General features: G+C 39.3%; 1 protein-coding gene across 1 annotated transcript in view; it reads left to right on the forward strand.

Moving 5' to 3' along the window:
- TRIM33 (tripartite motif containing 33) overlaps positions 1-25,227 on the forward strand; it is a 46,867-nt gene that overhangs the window by 17,291 nt on the left and 4,349 nt on the right. Inside the window, exons 4-17 of the mRNA XM_063178163.1 lie at positions 2,720-2,852; positions 6,817-6,933; positions 10,431-10,545; positions 11,393-11,539; positions 13,641-13,758; positions 15,076-15,323; positions 15,573-15,737; positions 16,448-16,648; positions 19,546-19,678; positions 20,730-20,793; positions 21,066-21,225; positions 21,892-22,238; positions 23,347-23,470; positions 24,425-24,499. Coding sequence (XP_063034233.1) covers positions 2,720-2,852; positions 6,817-6,933; positions 10,431-10,545; positions 11,393-11,539; positions 13,641-13,758; positions 15,076-15,323; positions 15,573-15,737; positions 16,448-16,648; positions 19,546-19,678; positions 20,730-20,793; positions 21,066-21,225; positions 21,892-22,238; positions 23,347-23,470; positions 24,425-24,499 — 2,147 coding nt within the window. The remainder of the gene's footprint in view (positions 1-2,719; positions 2,853-6,816; positions 6,934-10,430; positions 10,546-11,392; positions 11,540-13,640; positions 13,759-15,075; positions 15,324-15,572; positions 15,738-16,447; positions 16,649-19,545; positions 19,679-20,729; positions 20,794-21,065; positions 21,226-21,891; positions 22,239-23,346; positions 23,471-24,424; positions 24,500-25,227) is intronic.

Consider the following 25,227-nt stretch of genomic DNA (forward strand, 5'->3'; position numbering starts at 1 on the left):
AATAGAGGAAGAATTGAATTTATAACAGTGATACTTTGTGCATTTGGAAAGGATTTAGATCCATTATTAATAGTCTTGCTAGATTAGTAGAATTCTAGAGTAGTAAATTAGTAGAATTAGATTGTTTAGTAGAACAAATAACTAAATGGAGGGGTTGAAATATGGAGAACTGTGGCATATTAAAAATCTTATCCATTCCAAATCTTGTCCAAGGAAATTAAATTACCCATTTTGTTGTATTTTATTATGAGAAGCAATTATAGTTCTCTCTGTAGAAATGTATATATAAGTTTACATAGTTATATAATTTATATAGTTAAATAGTTATAACTATATATTTTATATCGCTACATAGTTATATAGTTTATAAAGTTATATGGTTATATAATTTATATGGTTATATAATTTATATAGTCAGTTATAACTATATATTTTATATAGTTACATAGTTATAGTTATATAGTTTATAAAGTTATATAGACATATAATTTATATAGTTACATTATTTATATAGTTAGTTATAACTATATTTTATATAGTTACATAGTTATATAGTTTATAAAGTTATATAGTCATATAATTTATATAGTTACATTATTTATATAGTTATACAATTTATATAGTTAAATAGTTATAACTATGTATTTTATATAGTTATAGTCATTTAGTTTATTTAGTTATAACTATATATTTTATATAGTTACATTCAATATATTCTGTTACTTTGTACTGATATTACTGAGTAAATGTAGAATTGGAATCTGTTTTAGGTTTAATCTCTCAGTGAGCAAAATTGAATATGTGAAGTGTATGTAGGGTTTGTTCAGGTGTGCAGCCTTATTGGAAGTAAATTCTTGAGCTGTTGTTTGATCATGTATCATTTGTAGCCTATTGAGGTAATGTGGAAAATCATCTCACAACAGGTCCAGCCTATCTGGATTTTATCATTTGTGGCCTGTTGAGGTCATGTGGAAAAAGTTCTCCAAACAGGTCCAGGGTATCTGGATTTTAGATTAGAAAATTCCGTTTGTACATGGGTTAAAAGTTCTGATTTAAAGATTTGTAGGTTCTCCACAATCTGGATGTGTCTGAAAATGATAACATTGAGGAAGAGAGATCTCAACACTTTGCTCTCTTCATTTAAATTCATTTAAAATTAATTAAGATCTCCATAATTGTTTAATTGTATCCTTTCAAAGGAACAAACACTACTTTTCTTTCTAGAAATTGTTTAATAGTTAAAAAGTTTACTGTTGAGCTTAGTTCCTTTAGACAGGGATTTTATTTCATTTGCTCTATCAAATAAACCTCATTTTGGAGAGGCTTCTCTTTAGGTCTTAATGAACATTTTTAATAAGAAATATTATCCATTTAAGATTCAATGTATTAAGCCTCACAGATGAGAAACCCTTAAATTCAATCAAATTATAAGGCCCAAGAAAGAATTACTGATGTTTTTACAAGGAATGCTAAATTGTGACTTTAAATGTGATATTACAGCTCAGCTTTCCCTTTGATACCTGCTGGGAAGGGGCTGAAAAGTGACTTCCAAAACCAGAAAGTTTATAAAGTTTATAAAAATATAAAATAATAATATATATTAATATTATAATATAATACTATTATATTTTTATACTACTATAATTCTATAATATTGTAATAATATCAATATTATAATTATAATATACACTATATATTTATATTTAAATATAAATTATTTAAATTATAAAATAGAAAATATTTTATATTTTAAATATAAAGTTTATAAACTAAAGTTTATAAAATAAACTTTCCATCAGAAATTGTATTTATTGTGATTGTGGGGAAGGACTGGTCATTGGTTTTTTTTCTTTTTAGACTCAAAGAAGTGCCCTGGAGAGTTTAAATTTCTCTCAGTGAGTGGCAGCTGTAGGTTCATCAGCTCTTTCTTTACAATAACTTGCATGATATAACCAGCTTCAGAAACATTGGAGAGTGAGGGAAATTCATTTAAACCCTACCTGCTGTACCTTCCAAAGGCTGCTTTCCTCTTTGCTAAGATCAAAACATCCTCAGAACACTATACAGAATTTTTAGTAAAACCAGAGTTATTTTTTTGCCATTATTTGTTATTTGGGGGTTTAGGTAACTTTTAACACAGGCAACATTTGCTTTGCAGCTCCCACTTCAGTTGTGTTTGATTAATTGAGGTGTTTGAAGGGATAAGCTGGAAAATCCATGAGGTAAAAAGGGTTTTAAAAAAACCTTAAAAAAAGGTTAAAAAGGTTTAAAAGGTTTGAGCCATCCTTCAGTGTGTCAGAGGTGAAATTATATGGAATTAAATCTTTATAAAGATGAAATGAAATCTTTATAAACACATGTACACTGTGCTGGTGTACATGTGTTTATAAAGATTGTGTGCAGTCTTACAGTAAGCGCCTTTTGGGTGCTTATGAGAAAAGATGAATAAATAAATAAAGAAAATGAATCAATAAAGAAAGAAAACAGCTCTAAACCACTGGCACTGTAAATCCCAGAGTTATGGAGGTTGGGAAAGAGCTCTGAGCTCATCAAATCCAACCCCTGACCTGAAGTTCTCACAGTAACCTCAGCCTGAGAACACATCTGGAGGTGCCTTTGCGAGTTCTTGGTTGTTGCTGGAAGTTAGTTGGGTTGTTTTGCTCTTCAGATTGTCTCAATTTTATCTTAAAATGCACAAATGGTTTATTTTTGAAAACAGAAGCCGTGGGAGCATCTGGTCAACGTCCTGTTTTCTGCCCTGTCCACAAACAAGAGCAGTTAAAACTTTTCTGTGAAACCTGTGACAGGCTGACATGCAGAGACTGTCAGTTACTGGAGCACAAAGAACACAGGTACAGATATACAAATATTCTAAATATTTCTGAACTCCTGTGCTGTGCTGTCTCAGAGGGTGAAGTGACATTGATGGGAGCTGCTTGTCTTGGAAATTCTGCTGCATTTACTCCTGGTTGGACTGAAGCCATCCCTTGCAGAGAATTGTATTTTTTGTGAGGAATGATGAATCTGATTCTGTGCTCTTAGAAGGCTAATTTATTATTTTGTGATCTGTATTATATTAAAGAATACTATACTAAAGAATACAGAAAGATACAGACAAAAGGCTAAAAGATAATAATGAAAAATTTGTGATTCCTTCCAGAGTCCCAACACAGCTTGACCGTAATTGGCCAATAAATCAAAACAATTCACATGAAACCAATCAAACAAGCACCTGTTGGTAAACAATGTCCAAACCACATTCCAAAGGAGAAGCAAATCAGATAATTATTGTTTTCATTTTTCTCTGAGGCTTCTCAGCTTCCCAGGAGAAGAAATCCTGGGCAAAGAGATTTTTCAAAAAATGTGATGGTGACAGAGAACCTGTGCAGAGTGATGGAAACTTGAGCTTTGTCAAGTCCCCTAAGATGAGATTTGAGCCAAGATGGGCTGAGGAGGTTTGCTGTGATTCAGGTGTTCATTTGCCTGGCAGTTCCCAGTGCAATCTCTGTGGCCAGGACTTGATTGGAAATTCCTGCAGCCCTGAACACCTGGTGCTGTAAAAGAAGCAAAAGTGATAGAGTGAGTCATGGCTGAGGTAATGAATTTTCTGAAAGGGCATTTTTGGTTGTGCAACAGTCTTTAGGGGAATTTTGTAAAGGAAAGTCTAAATTTTGCCTTTTATTTTCGTGTATTCTTCTGGTGCAGAGGGGCAAAATGGTTTGGGTTTAGTTGGTTAAAAGTTGCCTCATTCCAGGTAAAAGGAAATGCTGGGTTTGCCTCTGCTGGAAAAGGAGTTGGAATCCCTTTAAGACACATTCCATCTTCTGCTCTTTTGCAGCTTTGTCATGTAGTTGTTTGAATGTTTGAACAAATATTTTGCAGTGTTACAATAGAGAATCTGGGGATAATTCATATTTATCAACCACTGCACCACTGCTTTTCCTTACCTCTTCTCTCTAAAGGTGTAATACTGAATCTAGTGTTCTGCTTTTCTTTTTTCCTGTTTTTCTCAGAATAGTGATTATTATCAGACTGCTATAGCAGCCTGTGGAAAACTTTTACTTTGAAATAATAATGATAATAATAACAATTATTATTATTTAATAATAATGAAAACTTTTACTTTGAAATAACAATAATTATTATTATATTAACACCCTCAAAATGTTTACTTTGAAATATCATGATGATGATGATGATGATGATAATAATAATAATAATAATAATTATTATTATTATTATTTTACCCTCAAATATTCCTGCTCTCTTCTTTTATAGATTTGATCATAAATATCCTGGGTGACTCCCTTGTCACAAGGGTGCTCTCCTGGGATATTTTCACTAACTTGGTCCAGTTGGTTTCTTTGCATCTCTTCTGTGCATGTTGCTGATGGATTAACAGCTGGATCTTGTCCTACTTACCTGTGCTCTTCCAGAAGGAGAATTTGTCTTTATTAATGTGCTTTTTTTTTTACAGAATATTCTTTCCATATGGTTCTGAGTTGCAGGTGTGAATTACAGATGATTAAGGCACTGCTTTGTCTGCCTGAAGTGCAGCTGAGATTTTGTGGAGAATCATGCCAAATGGGAAAAAAATTGATTTTAATCCCCTGATTTCTTCTTACCTGAAATCCTCATAGTTTAGCCCAAAGGAGGATGAATCACAATTTCAGTACCTCCAGTTCAGAGGGCCAGTTCAGAATCTCAGTTTTAGAATTCCAGAATGGTTTGGGGTTGGAAAGACCTTAAAGATCATCCAGTTCCACCCTGTCAGGGCAGGGATTGCTGGGGATTCTGTAGAAAGCTGACAATGCTGTGAGACTCCTCTAATTTGGGTTGTTTCCAGTCCACACATTTGGGAATCTGGAAGTGCAATAATGAAAAAGAAAAGGATTTTGGCTGTAGAAAGAGTTACAGATAAATTTTAGCACTACAAGCTGCAAGTAGATTTTTCACTTCTCCTTCAAGTGGAAATATAATTTTGAACTTTATGAAAATAATTTGATGATTAAGGCACTGCTTTGTCTGCCTGAAGTACAGCTGAGATTTCATGGAGAATCATGCCAAATGGGAAAAAAATTGATTTTAATCCCCTGTTTTCTTCTTACCTGAAATCCTGATAGTTTACCCCAAAGGAGGGTGAATCACAATTTCAGTACCTCCATGGGTACTGAAATTCCCACTTCTTCCTGGTCAAACCACCACATTGGGCCAGTTCAGAATCTCAATTTTAGAATTCCAGAATGGTTTGGGTTTGGAAGGACCTTAAAGATCATCCAGTTCCACCCTGTCAGGGCAGGGATTGCTGGGGATTCTGTAGAAAGCTGACAATAATTTCAGCAGCCTGATGCTGTGAGATTCCTTAATTTGGGTATTTCCAGTCCACACACTTGGGAAGCTGGAAGTGCAATACTGAAAAAAAGAAAAGGATTTTTGGCTGTAGCAAGAGCCACAGCAAAAATTTAGCAGTACAAGCTACATGTAGATTTTTCACTTCTCCTTCAAGTGGAAATATAATTTTGAACTTAATGAAAATAATTTCATAAAATCAGCAGCTCCCAAACATTTCAAGTTTTTCTCTTTGGGCTTTAGGAATGCTATTTTTTTTGTATTGTAGTATCTAAAATCTTGTGCTGCTGTCTGTCTGTCTGTCTGTAAGAACTTTAGCCTGTTTAGAAAAAGCAAAATTCCACCACTGAGAATGAAGAATCTCAACTCTTGGAGTTCAGATTTGTCTGTTGGTGTACAAACTGAATTAATTAAGGAGTAGAGTTGTTTTTGTTGTGAATTACATTCTTTGTCTGAGTCCCTGTTATCATGCTTGTGAGTCATTTAAATAAAAAAACTGTGAGTTTGCTGACAATCCAGACAATCTTTTCCTTTGGATTGTAATGTTCTACACTGTGACAGAAGACAGCACTAATTTCTTCTTCATTTTCTTTGCAAGTTGCTGTAAATTGTTTCTAATGCACCTTATAGAATGCTTCATTAATTGCAGCAATTTTCTGCCAATTTGAATATTGGCAAAACATTGCCAAGGTGTTCTGGGACATTAAGTTTTCCCTATTGTTAACAAATTACATTGCACAAGCAGGAGGTTTATTTATTGCCAAGACAAAACTTAGCAAGTTAGGAATCCTGGATTTTGAGCAGTTGATCAGAAATTCATGGAGCTGCTTTAATCTTAATTCCCCTTGGCCATTTTCAGCAGAGGCATTGTGTTTCTGTGGCATTTTTATTGCAATATTTTAGGAAAAGGCACCAAATTTTGTTATTTTCCCTCAGTGTTGGTACTTACCCTCTTTTCAGATGAAATAATGGAAAGTACTTTTGATAGCAGCTGTTCAGCTGAAGAGCTTGGAAGGGAAAATTCTTCACTTGGAAGCAGCAGAGGTGGAAAAAACTTGAAGTTTATTTAATAGGGAAATTTCCTTCAGATTAAACTAATGCAGTCAAATATGAGCTGAAAAACTGGGGAATTTGGGATAATTTAGGGGATTGGTTTTGGTATCCTTTAATTGTGTTTAGGCTTTTGGTGCATTTTCCTCATCAAAAAAAGGAGGCACTGCATCCCTGTGTGGTTGGAATTGATAATTTCCCACAGAGATTCAATCTCCTGGCCAGTACCAAAGGACTTTTTTCAACATTTTGCACACTGATCAGAATATTCAGAGTCTGATTTTTATTTTAGTGTTTTCTTTCTCTGTGGTTTTTATTTTTTTCTCTGTCATATTTTTTTCCAAATTTCATGGCTTTGCACCTGAGTTTCAGCCCTCTGTCCCTTGGTAATCAGTTTTTTCTCTTGCTCTTGAAAAGGTACCAGTTCCTGGAAGAAGCTTTTCAGAACCAGAAGGGTGCAATTGAGAACCTCTTGGCCAAACTTCTTGAGAAGAAGAATTATGTAAATTTTGCAGCTGCCCAAGTTCAAAATAGGTGAGTTCCCCAAAATAATCAGCTGTTACGTTGGTTTTTAATGAGACACAGCAAAATGAATGGTGGGATTAGAATAACACACTGGAGTTAATTCTGTATCTTAATTGCTTTTCATAATTTTTATGAACAAGACTCTGCATCTCTTGGAAGTTCTTACAAGAAATAAATGTTAAAGATTGTGTTTTTTGTGACGACTTTGAATAGAACCAAAGGTGTGACACATTCATTACACTTTGGGGGTGGGGGAGAAAAAGATGAATAAAAAAGACAAGAAAACCCATCCTGTAATTTCTTTTGAGTTAGCTTTAGGTGACAGAATTGTTGAAATAATAAAATATTTATATGTTTTATAGTTAGGCCTCTGATAACTGTGTGACAAGTTGAAATATTAAAATATTTTTAATATTCAATATTTAAAAATATATTTTAATATTGAATATTCAAAGATTAAAATAGTTTTAGTATTACAGCTGTAACAGTTGAAATTTTAAAATACTATGTTTCATAGTAAGACTTCTGATAACTGTGTAACAAATTGAAACATTAAATTTTTTAATATTCAACTGTAACAATTGAAATATTCAAATATTTTTATGTTTCATAGTTAAGGCTCTGATAACTTTGTAACAAGTTGAAATATTAAAATATTTTTAATATTGAACTGTAACAATCAAAATATTAAAGTATTTTTATGTTTCATAGTAAGACCTCTGATAACTGTGTAACAAGTTGAAATATTAAATTTTTAAATATTCAACTGTAACAGTTGAATATTAAAATATTTTTATGTTTCATAGTAAGACCTCTGTGTAACAAGTTGAAATATTTAATTATTTTTAATATTCAACTGTAGCAGTTTAAATATTAAAATATTTTTATGCTACACAGTAAGAACTCTGATAACTGTGTAACAAGTTGAAATAATAAATTTTTTAATATTCAACTGTAACAGTTGAAATATTAAAATATTTTAATATTCAACTGTAACAATTGAAATATTAAAATATTTTTATGTTTCATAGTAAGGCCTCTGATAACTCTGTAACAAGTTGAAATATTAAAATATTTTTATTCTTCAACTGTAACAGTTGAAATATTAAAATACTTTTATGTTTCATAGTAAGGCCCCTGATAACTATGTAACAAGTTGAAATATTAAAATATTTTTATTCTTCAACTGTAACAGTTGGAATATTAAAATATTTTTATGTTTCATAGTAAGACCTCTGTGTAACAAGTTGAAATATTAAAATATTTTTAATATTCAACTGTAACAGTTGAAATATTAAAATACTTTTATGTTTCATAGTAAGGCCCCTGATAACTGTGTAACAAGTTGAAATATTAAAACACTTTTATGTTTCATAGTTAGGCCTCTGATAACTGTGTAACAAGTTGAAATATTAAAATACTTTTATGTGTCATAGTAAGGCCCCTGATATCTGTGTAACAAGTTGAAATATTAAAATATTTTTATGTTTCATAGTAAGGCCTCTGATAACTATGTAACAAGTTGAAATATTAAAATATTTTTATTCTTCAACTGTAACAGTTGGAATATTAAAATATTTTTATGTTTCATAGTAAGACCTCTGTGTAACAAGTTGAAATATTAAAATATTTTTTAATATTCAACTGTAACAGTTGAAATATTAAAATACTTTTATGTTTCATAGTAAGACCTCTGATAACTTTGTAACAAGTTAAAATATTAAAATAGTTTTGTTTCATAGTAAGGCCCCTGATATCTGTGTAACAAATTGAAATATTAAAATATTTTTGTTTCTTATGAAGGCCTCTGATAACTGTGTAACAAAACCTTAGCGTGAATTTGAATAGGAAATTGTGGTTGGTTGTGGGGTTTTGACTGGGGTTTTTTTTTTAGGTAGCTTCAGTTCAGATTTCCAGGGTGAGCTGAAATTCAGCCTCACATTGAACCCCAGCTCAGGGAATTCCACCCCGGTGCTCTGTGGTTTGCTGGGCCTCCTGCAGCTCTGAGGGCATCTGCAGAATGACACATCAGCTGGGGGTGGAAAGTACAGGGCAGCAGGAGGATGTGCACCAAGACAGAAAGAGAAGTTCTGATGTAAATTTTTAACTCCTTGTGATGCCATCTATATTTTAAAAAAAAAGCAGTGTAAGGGAGGAACATACAGCATGACCAAGTCAAATGTGTGAAGAGAGAAGCAATGAAAATTGGTATTTTATTTGCTAATTTTCCGTGGAACTCTTTGAAAGGTCCCAAAACACAACACCACAGTGAAGCATGGAAATGTTGCACACTTGGAGAGACAATCACATGGGGAATAATTAAAATGAGAGCTCAAGAAATGTCACAAAACATTCTCTGATAGGAATTCCAGGCCAGGAATGGGTGATGGGATTAACATATTGTAATGGTGGGGGGGGTTTGCCCAAGAATTTGTGGCTTCAGTGAATTTCTGCAGCTGGGATTGTGTCAAGATCTTAATTTTCTGCTGAGCCAAGTGGCTGATGCAGGTGACACAACTCATTCCACTGCTTTGCCTGGTGTGTGGGACACAAAATCCATCATGCTAAAAACTTCAGGGAATGGGAAAAATGAAGGTATTACAACTTTGTTGTCAGTGTTGGCACAAAATCACCATCATCTGTGGTGGTGGAGCATGAAGGTGTTGAAGGAACAGCTCTGCTGGAATAATTGTTGGGTGCCAAAGCCAAGGGTGGATGCCATGGACTTAATGAAGGGTTGGTTGGGTGTTTTTTGGAGTTGTGTTGTCACAAAAACCACGTGTGTCCCAGGTGCCTTCAAGGGCTCCAGCAGTGTTCATCAGCACTGAGTGTTGGTCCTGCGGCTGGGTGACATCAAATCCTTGATCTGGCAGCAAAAAAAACTCTTTAAAAAAGGACAATTTAAACCTTCACGTTGGCTCATGGCAAAGAATTCTGCTGCAGTTGATCTTGCTAGATTAAGGCAGTGTAGGATCAAATAAATCCAGAATTTCCATGAGTTTAAGAAATTCTGTGGCCAGAGCTCAAGATGATTTGCTTGAATCTGAAGAATCTGCAAATGCACTAAAACTGAGGAAAAATGGCAGTGATGAAGAGGAATAAAAATCTGACAGCCAGTAGTATTAAAGCACAAGAGAATAATCTAAACTAATATCAGGCACATCATTAGTGAAATGTTTATCTCTTTATTAATTACAGGTCTGTAATAATTTGTTTTTGTTACAAGGGAGGAATTAATTTGAAATTCAGGGTTGATTTCTGGTTAATATAAATGATCTTAAAAGTTTAAAGCATCAGGTATAAATTGTTCATAGTGACACAATTTGGATATAAATTTATAAATGTCCATACAGACTTATGTGGTTGTGGCTGGTTATTTCTCTGTATAAAATGTGTAAACTACAAGGACTTTCATATTATTTGTAGTAAAACAAGTTGTAAATTTGTATTTGGCAGTGAAGTGTAAAGTGACTGACAATCCATTGCTTTTTTTTGTTGTTTTTTAGGATAAAAGAAGTAAATGAAACCAACAAAAGAGTAGAACAGGAAATCAAAGTGGCCATATTCACCCTCATCAATGAAATCAATAAAAAGGGAAAATCTCTCCTACAGCACCTTGAGGTACACTTGAAATAAAAAGCAATGATGGTGTTGAGTTTCCAGTCCCCTATTGAGGGGAAATATTTGCAAATGGTTTGTTTGGTGGGACTGCAGGTGTTGCAGCACTGAAACTGCCTCTGAGGGATGTGCTGGAGTTAAATTTCTTATTTCTCCTCTCATCAGAGCTCCTTCAGTTTTGTGTCTGTGCCTCATATTCAAAGTTGGGCTCATTGTACAGGAGTGGCTGAAAATTCACTTTCCATGTTCTGTTTGCCATATTTCTGTATTATAATGCTAAGGTGTATATGATTTAATAATTCCCTCAAATAGCTTTTTAATGTTCATGTAAAAACAGAGCAGTATTTGTACATGAAGGTGTAATGCTGGTATTTAAAGTTGTATAATACAACTTTAGAGACCATGAGTTCAAGCATCCTTTCCAGATGGCATGTTTTGAATAATGACATTCTGACTTTTAATAAAATCCATGAAAATTTTGTCTGAATAGAGGGGAAATCCCTTGTAAGAAGTTGGTTCAGTGCATATGGCCAGCCTGCCATGAAAAATTTAAGATCAGATGAGTCACAATAAATTTTTCAACAATTATTTGGCAAGGAAATCAAATGTTCCTGGAAGAATAGAGTAACTAGATCATTACTAAAAGGAATAATGCAAAATTACATGAACTTTGGCTTTTCTTATTTACCTAGCATTAATTAAAATTTCCTTGGCACATTACCCTTTTGATCCAAAGCCTGCCAGCAGTTTGCATTTTCCTCCTACATCTAAAAGCCTCATTGTAACAAATTACTTTACCATGTACATTTTACAGTTAATTTATTGCAGTAAAGCCTCTGTTTCTTTGCAGAATGTCACCAAGGAGAGGCAGATGAAGTTGCTCCAGCAGCAGAATGACATCACTGGGCTGTCCAGACAAGTGAAGCACGTGATGAACTTCACGAATTGGGCCATTGCCAGTGGCAGCAGCACTGCCCTGCTCTACAGCAAACGCCTGGTGAGGCCACCTGGGGCTGCCAGGGACTCGTGGCACCAGCAAGCACTGATCAGGTGTGGGGGTACCAGTTCTGGGGTTCTCTGGGTCTGGATTGAAGGCATTTGAGATGGTAGTTCATGTTCAGACTCAGATATTCATTATTTTTTATCAGTAGAACAGTCTCACTGCTGTGAGTTGGGCAGGTTTTCATTAGAAGGCACAAAATGGCCAACAGTCTCTTGTTCAAGGTCTTTTAAGACTAAACCATCCAATTAAGAACAGACACCTGGATTATTTTCCCTTTTAACCCAGTAACTGATCCCACAGAGCCTCCAGTGCAGATTTTTCTGCCCAATTACAAAATGCCACCCAAACCCATGGAGAAGGAGGAAGAAGAAGAAACCCAGGACAACACCCTGTGCCCTCCATCTTGCTACCATCCACCACATGCTAAAAATCCCAAAACCTCAATTTCTCATTAAGTGACACACCTACACTACTCTGTATAATCTATTTCACACTTTTGTGGATTCTGGTCTATCTTAAAGTGTAGGAAACTTTCTCCATGGATGAGGGTCAAAGTCAGTGCTCCCCTGGGGTCAGGGCACCCCAGAGCAGACAGAGAAATATTCCCTGTGTGCTGGGGGTTTCCATAATCAGGGAATAATCAGCATTGACTCCATGATTACAGAAGGCTGATCAATCACTTTATTGTACTATGTTGTACTGTATTATACTCCTCAAGAAGCTCATCCCCTTCCAGACAGTCCAGTACAGCTTTTACTTAATTGGTCAATCAATCCAAACACCATCCACTGTCCAGTTAAGAAGTTTGGTAAACAAATGTCCATGATACATTCCACATGTGTACAACAGCAGGTGCAGCAAGTGAAGATAAGAATTGTTTCTCATTCTTTTCTCTGAGCTTCCCAGGAAAATCCTGGGAGAGAGCTGTGTCTCTCTATTCAGAGGATGTGTGATTACCACATGGATCATCCAGTGCAGCCCCTGCCCTGCACAGACACCCCAAAATCCCACCCTGGGCATCCCTGGAGTGTTGTCCAAATGCTCCTGGAGCTCTGGCAGCCTTGAGGCAGTGCCCAGAACCGTCTGAGGGAGGAATCTTTCCCTAAAATCCAACCTAAACTCCCCTGGGAGCTCCAGCCCTTCCCTGGGTCCTGTCCCTGCTCACAGAGGTCAGAGCTGTCCCTTTGAGGAAGAAGCTGCAGCCCCCAGTGAGGCTCCCAGAACACAACATTGTGAAACTTAGAAATGTTACACACTTGAAGAGACAGTCACATAGGTAATAATTAAGCTGAGAGCTCAAGAAATGTCACAAAACATTCTCTGATAGGAATCCAAGTCAGGAATTCCTCAGGCTCCTCTTCTCCAGCAGAACAAAGTGCCCTCAGCCACTCCTTGTGTGACTGCACAGACCTGGCTATGCAATTCTGTCCCAATCCCTGTGTCCAGAGAGGCAAAAAGTTCCAATATACCCAGAGTGAGGTAAGACACAAAGTCAAGTGTTGGTAACCAGCAGGATAATTCACTTTTATTGACATGAATACACCCAGTTCTGCATGTGCAAGCCCAGGGATGTGCTCACCATAACTTTCCCAGTCTGGGAACTTGTCCTGAGCCACAAACACAGAGGAGCAGGGGAATCAAATATATCCAGAGTGAGATTAAGACACAAATGAGGTCAAATGTTGGTAATCCAGAGGATACCAACTGGGTCAGTTCTGCCATGTGGGTCCATCATGGCACCCTATCTTCAGATCTTACAGCAGAGCCAAGCAATTGTGCAACAATTCACTCTTTACCAGAAGGGTTTAGGGAGTGTTGGTGTGCAAGGAATGGGGTCAGCTCTTTGAAGGCACCTCAGTGTTTCCCTGGACTCATCTCAATAATGTTGTGCTGTAACAGTGCTGCTCTGCAATCCTCAGAGTAAAGAAATTGTACAATGTGGGATTTTCCTGACAAATTGAGAATTTCCCAGGCTGTGTACCAAAACTTGCTGCTGCCCGTCCTTGTTGGTGTTCCGTGGCCTAAACACACACTCGTTTCTCATTCTTGGTTTCTCTGTCAGCAGCAGTGTTTTTGTTTTTTTGTTTTCTCTCAGATAACCTTCCAGCTGAGGCACATCCTGAAGGCTCGCTGTGACCCCGTCCCTGCTGCCAACGGCGCCATCCGCTTCCACTGTGACCCCACCTTCTGGGCCAAGAACGTGGTCAATCTGGGTGAGAAACCCTGCTTGTTTCATCTCTGATAGTGGGAAAACTCCCTTGAATTGAGGATATTCATCCAACAGGAGTGAGTGCAGTGTCTCTGAACGCAGGAGGCAAAAATTCTGTTGACGATAAACTCTCATAATCCACCCAGCCCTGATTATTCTCCTTATCTGCTCTGTTCTTTCTTTTAGCAGAGCTTTCTCTAAATGGATATTGTTTTCCAGGATACAATGGATATTGTACTGGGATTGGTTCTAGGAATGGCCCTAATCACAGAGTGGTTTGGGTTGAAAAGGACCTTAAAAGTCATCTCACTGCACCCCCTGCCATGGCAGGGACACCTTCCACTGTCCCAGCTGCTCCAAGCCCTGTCCAGCCTTGGACACTTCCAGGGATGGGGCAGCCACAGCATCTCTGGATTTCACACTGGTCCTGTGCCATTTCCACTTAGAGTTTGCAAAGTGCAGGTTTGGAATGAGAGAAGAGGGCAGAGCACAGTGACACAAAGATACCTGTTAGCACCTGCCTGTGAACTTCTCTGTGGGATAAAAATTTCATGGAAAATCTAACAAAATACCAGTTTTTGTGTGTGCTCACTTTCTCTGTGTCCACCATCCAGGTTGGGGTGTTCCTGTCTTCAGTCAAGAGTGTTTATTCTCTGGGGCAGAAAGGAAACTGCCAACCTTAATAAAAAGGGACATGCAGATTCTGCTGAGTGCACATTCACAAATTGATTTAAAAAAATCAACATTTTGCCTTTCCACATAAAAATAGGACAGGAGTTACCTTGAGAGGCAGCCTGGTCCATGACACTGGAGCCAGACAGGACTTGCTTGTAACAGTGTTTGATGTTGTGTTTGTAGAACCTGTTTGGAGTCACTCAGTGGTGGGACACTCAAATATCTCTTTTCAGGCTTTGCTTCTTTAGACATAGAAAGTTTATACTCAGCGTGGCTTTTTTCTCTTTTATTTCTCATCTTGTCCATTTCTTGTGAAAGCAGAGAAGTCATTTCTGTCTGTTGTGGCTTTTAGCCTGTGCAGTTCCAGTTCTTTCACTCTTCCCTCACAGATCATATTTTTAATTTTGCTGTCTGTTCTTGTAGTATGAGTTCTCTTTTTGCTTTTATTGTGTCTGGTTATTGAAGACACAAAGAACTTAAATTTTAATTTTTTTAAATTATATTTAATTTTTAAATTTAAATTTTTAAGCTTTCAAGCTTAAATTGCTCTGAAAAAACTGCATAGAAATTCCAGAATATTCCACATATGTCAGCCTTTGGAGGATGATGAGATCTAACTGTTGGTTGCTTCTTTGGCTTTTTGTAGGTAACCTGGTCATTGAAAATAAACCAACCCCTAGTTACACTCCCAATGTAGTGGTTGGGCAAAATCCTCCAGGAACAAACCACGTCAACAAAGCTCCAGGACAAATCAACCTGGCCCAGCTTCGGCTGCAGCACATGCAGCAGCAGGTGTATGCCCAAAAGCACCAGCAGCTGCAGCAGATGAGGATGGCCCAGCCTTCCTCTGCCTCTGTGCCCAGGCAGAGCAGCCCCCAAGTCCTGCAGCAGCAGGTGAGTCCTTTGTGTGTTCTTATTTCACCTTCTTTCGCTTTATTTCACCATAGCACTGAGATTTAAAATTGCCCTGTCAGATCTAAACTTACAAAGCGATTTACAGACTAAAATCTTCTGAGATTTGAGATATTTTAATGTGACAGCTCTTTGCTTTGCTTGATGTTATGTTGCTACTGCTGTGGAAAGAGATGGGCTTCTTTTCTCCGTGTTAAAAGCACAGATTTTAAAAAACCCAAACCCTTGCAGCCTCCCAGGTTGATCAGCATGCAGACCATGCAGAGGGGTAACATGAACTGTGGGGCTTTCCAAGCACACCAGATGAGAATGGCTCAGAATGCTGCTCGTATTCCAGGAATCCCACGCCACAATGGACCTCAGTACTCCATGATGCAACCTCACCTTCAAAGACAAGTATATCCTGTGTACATGCTTCATTGTGCCATTGTGCCAGCCTTTCATTGCAGCTGTAAATGTGTTTATCTGTCCCCCTGTAGCTCACAGCTACACTCATTTATATGCTTCTTTTCCATGTTGCATTACTGTGCTGTGACGGTTTTGCTGAATGGAAGGAAATTCAAACCTTAGGGGTGGAAACGAAATTAAATGAAATGTTTGTGTTGCAGTTTAGTTCTGGGAAGTAAAATGTTTCTTTTTTCACTTTTCAGCTGAAAAGAACATTCAGAGGTTTATTAGGGAATAGTGAGGAGTAGTGGAGTTCAAAGTGATGGAGTTGAGGGGTTTTGATTAAATCAGCTGCTGAAGTGGTTTTAAATTCACACCTGAAGCATTGATGCAGAGCTCTGCATGCCATTAAGAATAAAAATCCTTGACAGTGCATGTTAATGTGACTGAAATACCAAAAGTGAAACAGTTCAAGAAAAAATCAGATGTGAACTCTAAAGCTATCTTTGGAGGAAGTAACTGCTTTAAGAAAATACCACTATATACTTGGTGGGAGAAGCGCTGTGTGTTTAAAATGGAGCCACATCAGGTGTTTTTGCTGTCCAAGTGAGGAAGAGGAGCAGTTTCCCTGCCCTCAGAGCTGTGCTGGCTGTGCTTGGGTTCAGGGCAGTGGGGGCCGTGGTGGCCCCGTGCCCAGCGCGGTGTCTGTGTCTCCCCAGCACTCCAACCCCGGCCACGCCGGGCCCTTCCCGGTGGTCTCGGTGCACAACAGCACCATCAACCCCACCAGCCCCACCACGGCCACCATGGCCAGCGCCAACCGCGGCCCCACCAGCCCGTCCGTGTCGGCCATCGAGCTCATCCCGTCCGTCACCAACCCGGAGAACCTGCCCTCGCTGCCAGACATCCCCCCCATCCAGGTCAGTGCTGCTCCTCCTGCTCTGCTCTTGTGCTTGGCTGCCACGATTTGGTCATGGAATGGTGTAAAGGTGTAGAATCCAAGCTCATTTCATCTCTAAAATATTGCAAAAATTCTCAATCGCCAACCCAGAGAACCTGCCCTCCCTGCAGGACATCTCCCTCATCCAGGTCAGTGCTGCTCCTCCTGCTCTGCTCTTGTGGTTGGCTGCCAGGATTTGGTCATGGAATGGTGTAAAGTTGTAGATTTTGAACTCATTTCACCTCTAAAACATTGCAAAAGTTCTCCATCACCAACCTGGAGAACCTGCCCTCACTGCCAGACATCCCCCCCATCCAGGTCAGTGCTGCTCCTCCTGCTCTGCTCTTGTGGTTGGCTGCCAGGACTTTAATAATTAATGTAATTAGCATTTAAAGGTGTAAAATCAAAATAATTTCACCTCTAAAGTACTGCAAAAAGTTCTCCATTACCAACCCAGAGAACCCTACCCCTCCCTGCAGGACCTCTCCCCCATCCAGGTCAGTGCTGCTCCTCCTGCTCTGCTTTTGTAGTTGGGTACCAGGATTTGGTCATGGAATGGTGTAAAGTTGTAGGATTGAAACTTATTTCACCTCTAAAATATTGCAAAAGTTGTTCTCTGTCACCAACGTGGATGTTGATGTCTGCCCTTGCTGCTAGACATCCCCCCCATCCAGGTCAGTGCTGCTCCTCCTGCTCTGCTTTTGTGGTTAGATGCCAGGACTTTAATAATTAATGTAATTAGCATTTAAAGGTGTAAAATCAAAATAATTTCACCTCTAAAATACTGCAAAAAGTTCTCCATTACCAACCCAGAGAACCTACCCCTCCCTGCAGGACATCTCCCCCATCCAGGTCAGTGCTGCTCCTCCTGCTCTGCTTTTGTAGTTGGGTACCAGGATTTGGTCATGGAATGGTGTAAAGTTGTAGAATTGAAACTTATTTCACCTCTAAAATACTGCAAAAGTTGTTCTCTGTCACCAACGTGGATGTTGATGTCTGCCCTTGCTGCTAGACATCCTCCCCATCCAGCTCAGTGCTGCTGCTCCTGCTCTGCTTTTGTGGTTAGATGCCAGGACTTTAATAATTAATGTAATTAGCATTTAAAGGTGTAAAATCAAAATAATTTCACCTCTAAAATACTGCAAAAAGTTCTCCATTACCAACCCAGAGAACCTACCCCTCCCTGCAGGACCTCTCCCCCATCCAGGTCAGTGCTGCTTCTCCTTCTCTGGTTTTGTGGTTGGGTACCAGGATTTGGTCATGGAATGGTGTAATTAGAATTTAAAGTTGGCCAATAGTAGTTGGCCATGGAATGGTGTAATTAGCATTTAAAGTTGTAGAATTCAAATTCATTTCACCTCTAAAATAGTGCAAAAAGTTCTCCAATATTACAAAAATTCTCCATCATCAACCTGGAGAACCTGCCCTCCCTGCAGGACCTCTCCCCCATCCAGGTCAGTGCTGCTCCTCCTTCTCTGGTTTTATAGTTGGGTACCAGGATTTGGCCATGGAATGCTGTAATTAGAATTTAAAGTTGTAGAATTATCATCTTCAGCCTTTCTCTTAGGCATGCAGCTGGTTTATCCATGTAGGGCTGACCTGCTCCACCTAGTAACCTTTAGATTAATCATTTTTTAATGTGTCCTGTAGTAAAATTTACACTTTAATTAATCCCAAATCTGTGTTCACTTCCTTTCTTCCACAAGACCATCTTGTGGGAAGATGGAATAATTAATGGTGATGTATTTTGAGTGCCCTGAATGGTGATTTATTCAGGGTTAAAGCTGCCTGGAGTTTCTCTTGGATGTTCTAGAAGGAAGCACAGAGGGGACATGTCCCATTGTCCCACAGAGAGGGGACACAGGCTGAGGTAGATTCTGAAGCTCATTTGGAGAGGTGAAAAGCACAGTTTAATGTACATGTGGAGGCAAATAAAATAAAAGTAATGTGTTTTCTGCAGGGAGGGGAGGAGGATGATAGATGAGAACAGGACCTTGGCATTGAAATGTCCCTGTAAAACCCAGGAGATATTTGGTCACCATACAGGAAACAAAATAAATTTCATCCAAGATGATCTGCTGGAATATCAGCTGCAACTTTGCAACTCTTAAATGTTCAGGGCTGGTGTGTTCAGTGTTCTCAGGAGGCTGCAGGTCATTTTTGATGTGAGAATGGTGGGAGGAGGAATCCCATCTCAGTGTGAGCAGCCTGCAGTGCTGAGTTAGAACAAATCATTACCATGCAACTTCCAGGTGCACTGAAAATGCAGAATTCTGCTGAGATACTCTTCTTTTTATACCTGTTCATGCAATAGCTGTTATGGATTTTAGTTGGGTTTGGTGGATAGGAGGTATTAGTCCTTCAAGCTGCTGGCACAGTCATTAAAACCCACTTGGAATGCAGTGTGTTTCAAACACATTATTGAATTTAACACATTTAAGCAGTTACAGCAACAAAGTCCCTGTTTCCTTGGGTTTAACAAGTGCAAAAATCTGTTTGAAAAGTGAGTGGGAGATTTCCCATCATGTTAAGGAAAGACAAGATTATGGCCTCCCTTAATATCTTAATTATGGAATAACTTCTGCAGCCTCAGAAATCTGGTGTTTCATGACTAACACAGCTCCATGTGTGTGACTGACACACTGAGCAGAAAGTTTGCAGTGACCCTGTGTAAGTACAGCCCAGGATCATACTGGAAAAAAGCCTCAAATTTAGGAGCTTTTGAAAAATGCTACTTGTTTGAAAGCCTGATTTCTGCATGAAACTGATAAAAATATTTGCTGATTTCCTTGAAGGTAGAGGGAACAATTCCAGTGATCACAATTTAAAGGTGTGAATGAGACCTGTCTGATCCAGGTTTTTGTTTTTCCTCCTCAGCTGGAAGATGCTGGTTCCAGTAGTTTAGATAATCTGCTAAGTAGGTACATCACAGGCAGCCACCTCCCCCCACAGCCCACCAGCACCATGAATCCCTCCCCAGGACCTTCAGCTCTGTCTCCAGGGTCATCAGGTAAATCTGATGGGTTTTTCTAGTTATTCCAGAATGTGATGGCTATTTCTGCTGTTTAAGTTGAAAATAATTGCTTAGCATTTCCTGCCAGAAGGGAAGAAATGTTCTATTTCAAATCAGTTTTGCTCAGAAATAGATTCTTCCAGAAATTTAAATTTTACCTTTCCTTAGAGATGTCTTTATAGTAACAAACTGCTAGCACATGGATGCACTATTCCAGATATATATATATATTTATAGATATATATGTATATTTTATATATATTTATATGTTTATATATTTATATATATTTATATATATCCATATAGAGACACTGTCAGGGTCATTCTGAGTATAACTAATTAGTAGAGCTTTTCTTATGCATATGAACAAATTAAGTCACCAGTACTTAATACTGAGGTATTTTAACATTGAAAATGTCCATTTTTATAAGTAAGAAGATTATTTCAGTCAATGGGAAGAAATCCTTCCCTGTGAGGGTGGGCAGGCCCTGGCACTGCCCAGAGCACCTGTGGCTGCCCCTGCATCCCTGGCAGTGCCCAAGGCCAGGCTGGATGGGTTTGGAGCACCCTGGGACAGTGGAAGGTGTCCCTGCCATGGCAGGGGTGGGACTGGATGGGATTTAAGGTCTTTTCCAACCCAAACCACTCTGGGATTTGATGTTTCTCTTGGTTTTCTCTACAAGACTTGTAAGATCCTGTCAATGAATGTGGGGCTTTCTGTGTTTCTCCAAACCTGCATGCAAACCATGCAGGGGCTGCTTTTTTGACATTATTAGTGGCTCTCAGTGCATAAAATTTGAGGGTGTAATGGTTTGAAGGCTTTAGCACTGTTTGGATTAGGTGAAATAATTATTGGGGCTCTAAGAACTGTGTGTTGTCATTTTTTATTGAATGTGATGTGCTGGATTTGTTGTGATCACAAGACTGAGAACAGCTGGCTTAGGTGACTTGGGAAATTGGGATATTCCTGCAGCATTTCTGGGGTTACTCAGCACCAGTCAGTGAATGTAAGCTTGTGCCAAATCAGTTCTGTGCTGCTTCTTTGCAGGTTTATCCAACTCCCACACTCCTGTGAGGCCCCCCAGCACCTCCAGCACAGGCAGCAGAGGAAGGTGAGTGTCACATTAACAATGTCAGGCTAAAAAAATCAGACATGAATAATTCCAAAAAAAAAAATTGGCAATTGGCAAATTGTGCTTTGTCATAACTGTGACTGAGGAATAGAAAAATACTTACATGAAGATTTATATTCTAAATTTTTTTCCTGCACTTCTTTAAATGTGCTGCCACCCTTTGCCTTTCTTTTGGGAAACAGTTACCTGAATTTCTTTGCCCTGTTGATTTTTCCTCTTATTTATCTGGTGATGTGCTGATGTCTCTGCAGCTGTGGCTCCTCAGGCAGGACTGCTGACAAAACTGGCATTGGCTTCAAGGCTGACCAGGTGAAAGTAAAGCAAGAGCCAGGCACAGAGGAAGAGATCTGCAGCTTCTCAGGAACAGTAAAGCAGGAAAAAACAGAGGATGGCAGAAGGAGTGCTTGCATGGTAAAGTTAGTTTATGCTCAGTGTTTTCCTGGCAGCAGTTTAAGAATTTAAAAAGGGGGAAAAAAAGGTATTTTTACTCTGAAGCTTCATTTTAAGAGGTATTTTCTCCTTGGTAATGCTCTGCCAGGCACAGAGTGGCCTCTAATGTAAATTTTATCTTCAATCATCAAAATGAAGTGTAATAGAGTGTATTTGCTGCTTTTAATCCCTAATTATTAAAAGCTGTGAGTCACCCATTGATAGTAGACATTCCCATATAAGTAATTGCATTCAGGAAACCTCCAGTCAATCAAAAGTTCTTAAAGTATAAATCAAATAATTAGCAAATAATCTTTTTCAGTGTTTCCCAGCTGTGCTTGATTGAACAGGATTGTGTACAGGGAGCAGGGTGGTGGAGTTGAGGATTTTTCCTAATGACAATCAAGTTGTCATTAACAGCTTTTAATGACTCAGTGTGTTTGGCTTGTTACAGCATTTCTCTTGTTATATATCAGAAGAAATGAGAGCTTTCTACAAAGAAAGGACATGTAAAAAAGCAGTTTTCAATACTGCATGATTTCCCATGGGTTTTTGGGATGTGAGCATGGTGCCTTTGAATAGTGGGAGGATTTTGAATATCCTGCAATAAAACCAACCCTGCTTTCCCACGTGCTGCTTTCATTGCAGCTCAGCAGCCCCGAGAGCAGCTTGACACCACCACTATCCACCAACTTACACCTGGAGAGCGAGCTGGAAGCTTTGGGCAGCCTGGAGAACCACGTGAAGACAGAGCCAGCAGAGCTGAGCGAGAGCTGCAAGCAGTCTGGGCACGGGCTGGTGAACGGCAAGTCGCCCGTGCGCAGCCTCATGCACCGCTCGGCCCGCGTGGCAGGGGAGGGCAGCAGCAAGGACGACGACCCCAACGAGGACTGGTGTGCTGTGTGCCAGAATGGGGGGGACCTGCTGTGCTGTGAGAAGTGCCCCAAGGTGTTCCACCTCACCTGCCACGTCCCCACGCTGCTCAGCTTCCCCAGGTACCCACAGCAGCAGCAGCGGCGGCGGGGTGGGCACGGAACCCGAAGTGGTGTTGCCTCCAAAATCAGGGGGGGTTTCTTATACTACAACAATATCACATATTTATACTACAAAAAATATGGTATTTCCAAGGCCTTGCCTGAGTTATTTATGTGTAGCTGATTGTCCAGACCCAGAGTATCCCTCTGGCTGTCCTGAGCAGCCAAGACCCCTGCCAGGGGGCTCAGAGCCCAAAATGCCCCTGTGTGGGTTTGATTATGACCCATGGAGCAAATCACCAACCTTAGATGAAGATCTGCAAGCCATGACAAATTAAGTCGAATGATAGTGAATTTATCACAAGGTGGAAAAGTAGATTTTGGGGTTTTTAGAATGGGGCTTCAGGAGGCAAGATGGAGGGAACTGGGCATGTCCAGCCTTTCTCCTTATTCTTGCCCTCCATCTTCTGCTGTGATTTTGGCACTTACAGATTGGTTTAGAGTAGAAGCTCACTGTCTAACATAGGTGATAGGTATTGGGAAGTAATTGTAAATATTGTACAGGTAGCTTTTAGTATAAAGACATAACACTGCCCTGAGGGCAGGCAGAGTGCCTGGAACTGTCCTGCTGGATGGACCTGGGCAGGGCAGGAGAAAGAATTTTATAGATAAAATACAATAAACAACCTTGAGACCAAGAAATGAAGAGCTCTGACTCTTTCTTCAAGCACCAGGCTGGGAAAAGAGACTTCCCAACTTTTCTCTGACCTGCTAGAGATCCCCACAGCTGATCAGTGTTTATCTGATAACAGAATCCCGTTCTGTTTATCTGTTTGTGTAAAGTCTCACAATGGGATGCTGGTGTGTAAAGTTCATTTTAAGGCAAGGTGAGAAGGGTGTGCTGTAAAGTTAATACTTTATAAGGTGTTAAAGCATCATATGAAGGCAGGAAAAGTGACCTTGACTGGCAGAATTATTGTGAGCATTAAGGGTCAATCCTTGGCTTTGGGTATCCAAGTCTTCACTGCAGTAGAATGTGAATCTTTAAGAATGAATTAAAACTGTTTGTAGTCATTGCTGATGAGAATTTATCCCTGGATGTGTGCAATAATTGTGTTTTTCTCTTTAGTGGAGAGTGGATATGTACATTCTGCAGAGACCTGAGCAAACCTGAAGTGGAATATGATTGTGACAATTCCCAGCACAGCAAGAAAGGCAAGACAGCACAAGGCCTGAGTCCCGTGGACCAAAGGGTGGGTGTCAAACCTGCAGCAGTCTGCTTCCCAGGAAAATGCTTTGTTCACATCAGCTCCCCCTCACTGACTGGAGATGGTTTTGCTTTGGCTGAAGCAAATTAAATGTTGTTAAGGCTTTGTAAAACACCCCAAATGAGATTTTTCCTGCTGTGGCCGCATCTCCAGGTGTTGGTGACTGTGGGAGTGCCCCAGTGCCTTGGGACTGTAATCAGTGAGGAGCTAAAATTCAGCACGAACACAAATTCTGTATTTAAATGCATCATTTAACATGCACTTGATTAAAAGTCCTTTGCATTAGGCATTGGTGTCACCTTCATAAAATATTTCTGGGAGCTTGGTGTGTTAAGTGCATTCTGTGAGAGGTGCTGGGAGTGTTCAGGTGCATTCTTGGGGAATTTTAATGATCTTGACAATCAGAATTATTTTGAGCTTTATTAGTCAGCCTCTGTGTAGTGTTAGGAGTATCATCAAATCAAATTCCTCTAAAGGAATTACATGTAAAGCAAGGAAAAATATTTCAACAAGGATTTTATAGAAACACTGGCTCTGCTTTCAGATTGTTCAGTTTTGTCTTGTGGGGAAAAATCTGCAGCTCAGTCCTTTCCTGTGACATGTGGTTGTGATTGGACAAAAGCAGTAAAAGTGCTTGTAGTTGGTATTTTATTTTAAAATTTGCAGTATATTAGCATGTCTCTCCATGCTTGACTTCAGCCCTAAATTTTTGGTTAGGAGGGAGAAAACAAAGAGGAAATTTGTGAACAGTGAATGGGCTTCTGCCTCCCAACTCTGCCCTCCTAAGAACTTTACCTTTTTAAATTAAGTTGAGGGAGTTGCATTTAAATTTTCTACTATGCTGTTAAATTAGAAGCCTATTTAGAATTTGGATGTATGAATTCCTGGGCTAGGGATAAATTAAGAATATTAATCTGACCTTGTTTGTTTCTTTTTAAGAAATGTGAACGCCTCCTGCTTTACCTGTACTGCCACGAGCTGAGCATTGAGTTCCAGGAGCCAGTCCCAGCCTCGGTGAGTGTCCTGCAAACACCTGGGGAATTCTGTAATTCTGTGTGGGGTAACAGCCCTGAGAGTCTGGAGCTGGATTTGGGATCAGTCTGAAAGTTCTGGCAGCCATCCAGCATTTCATGGGGCTGAGAGGGAGAGCAGCTGATTCTGGAGCTGCTCCAGGCAGATGCTTCACTCCCAGTCTCAAACCCAGATATTTAAAAATACTTCCAATTAGCAGTTATTGAATTGGAACAAGATGTCTCAGGCTACCCATGAAACTCAAAATGCTTTAGGAGGGCTTTTTGGACAAATTTGTGAATGAGAGGAGGGAATAAACTGCTTTGACTCTTGTGTTTTCAGCTGTAAAAGAAGTAAGTAATGAAAAGCTTTGTGGTGCTGTGAGAGACACTGAAGGTTAGAGAGAATCCCAGAGTGGTTTGGGTTGGAAAGGACCTTAAAGCTCTTCCAATCCCACATCTGGCATGGCAGGGACACCTTCCACTGTCCCAGGGTTCTCCCAGCCCTGTCCAGCCTGGCCTTGGGCACTGCCAGGGATCCAGGGGCAGCCACAGCTGTGCCAGGGCCTGCCCACCCTCACAGGGAAGGATTTTACCCCAATATCCAATCTCAATCTACCCCCCTTCAATTTAAAACCAATCCCCCTTGTCCTGTCACTCCATACTCTTACAAAGAACTTTTAAAGTTCAGTTTGAGGAAAGGAAAATGGGAAATTGTTCTGCTTTGCTGAA

Source organism: Melospiza melodia, chromosome 28 (genome assembly GCF_035770615.1).
Source record: "Melospiza melodia melodia isolate bMelMel2 chromosome 28, bMelMel2.pri, whole genome shotgun sequence".
Taxonomy (NCBI): Eukaryota; Metazoa; Chordata; class Aves; order Passeriformes; family Passerellidae; genus Melospiza; species Melospiza melodia.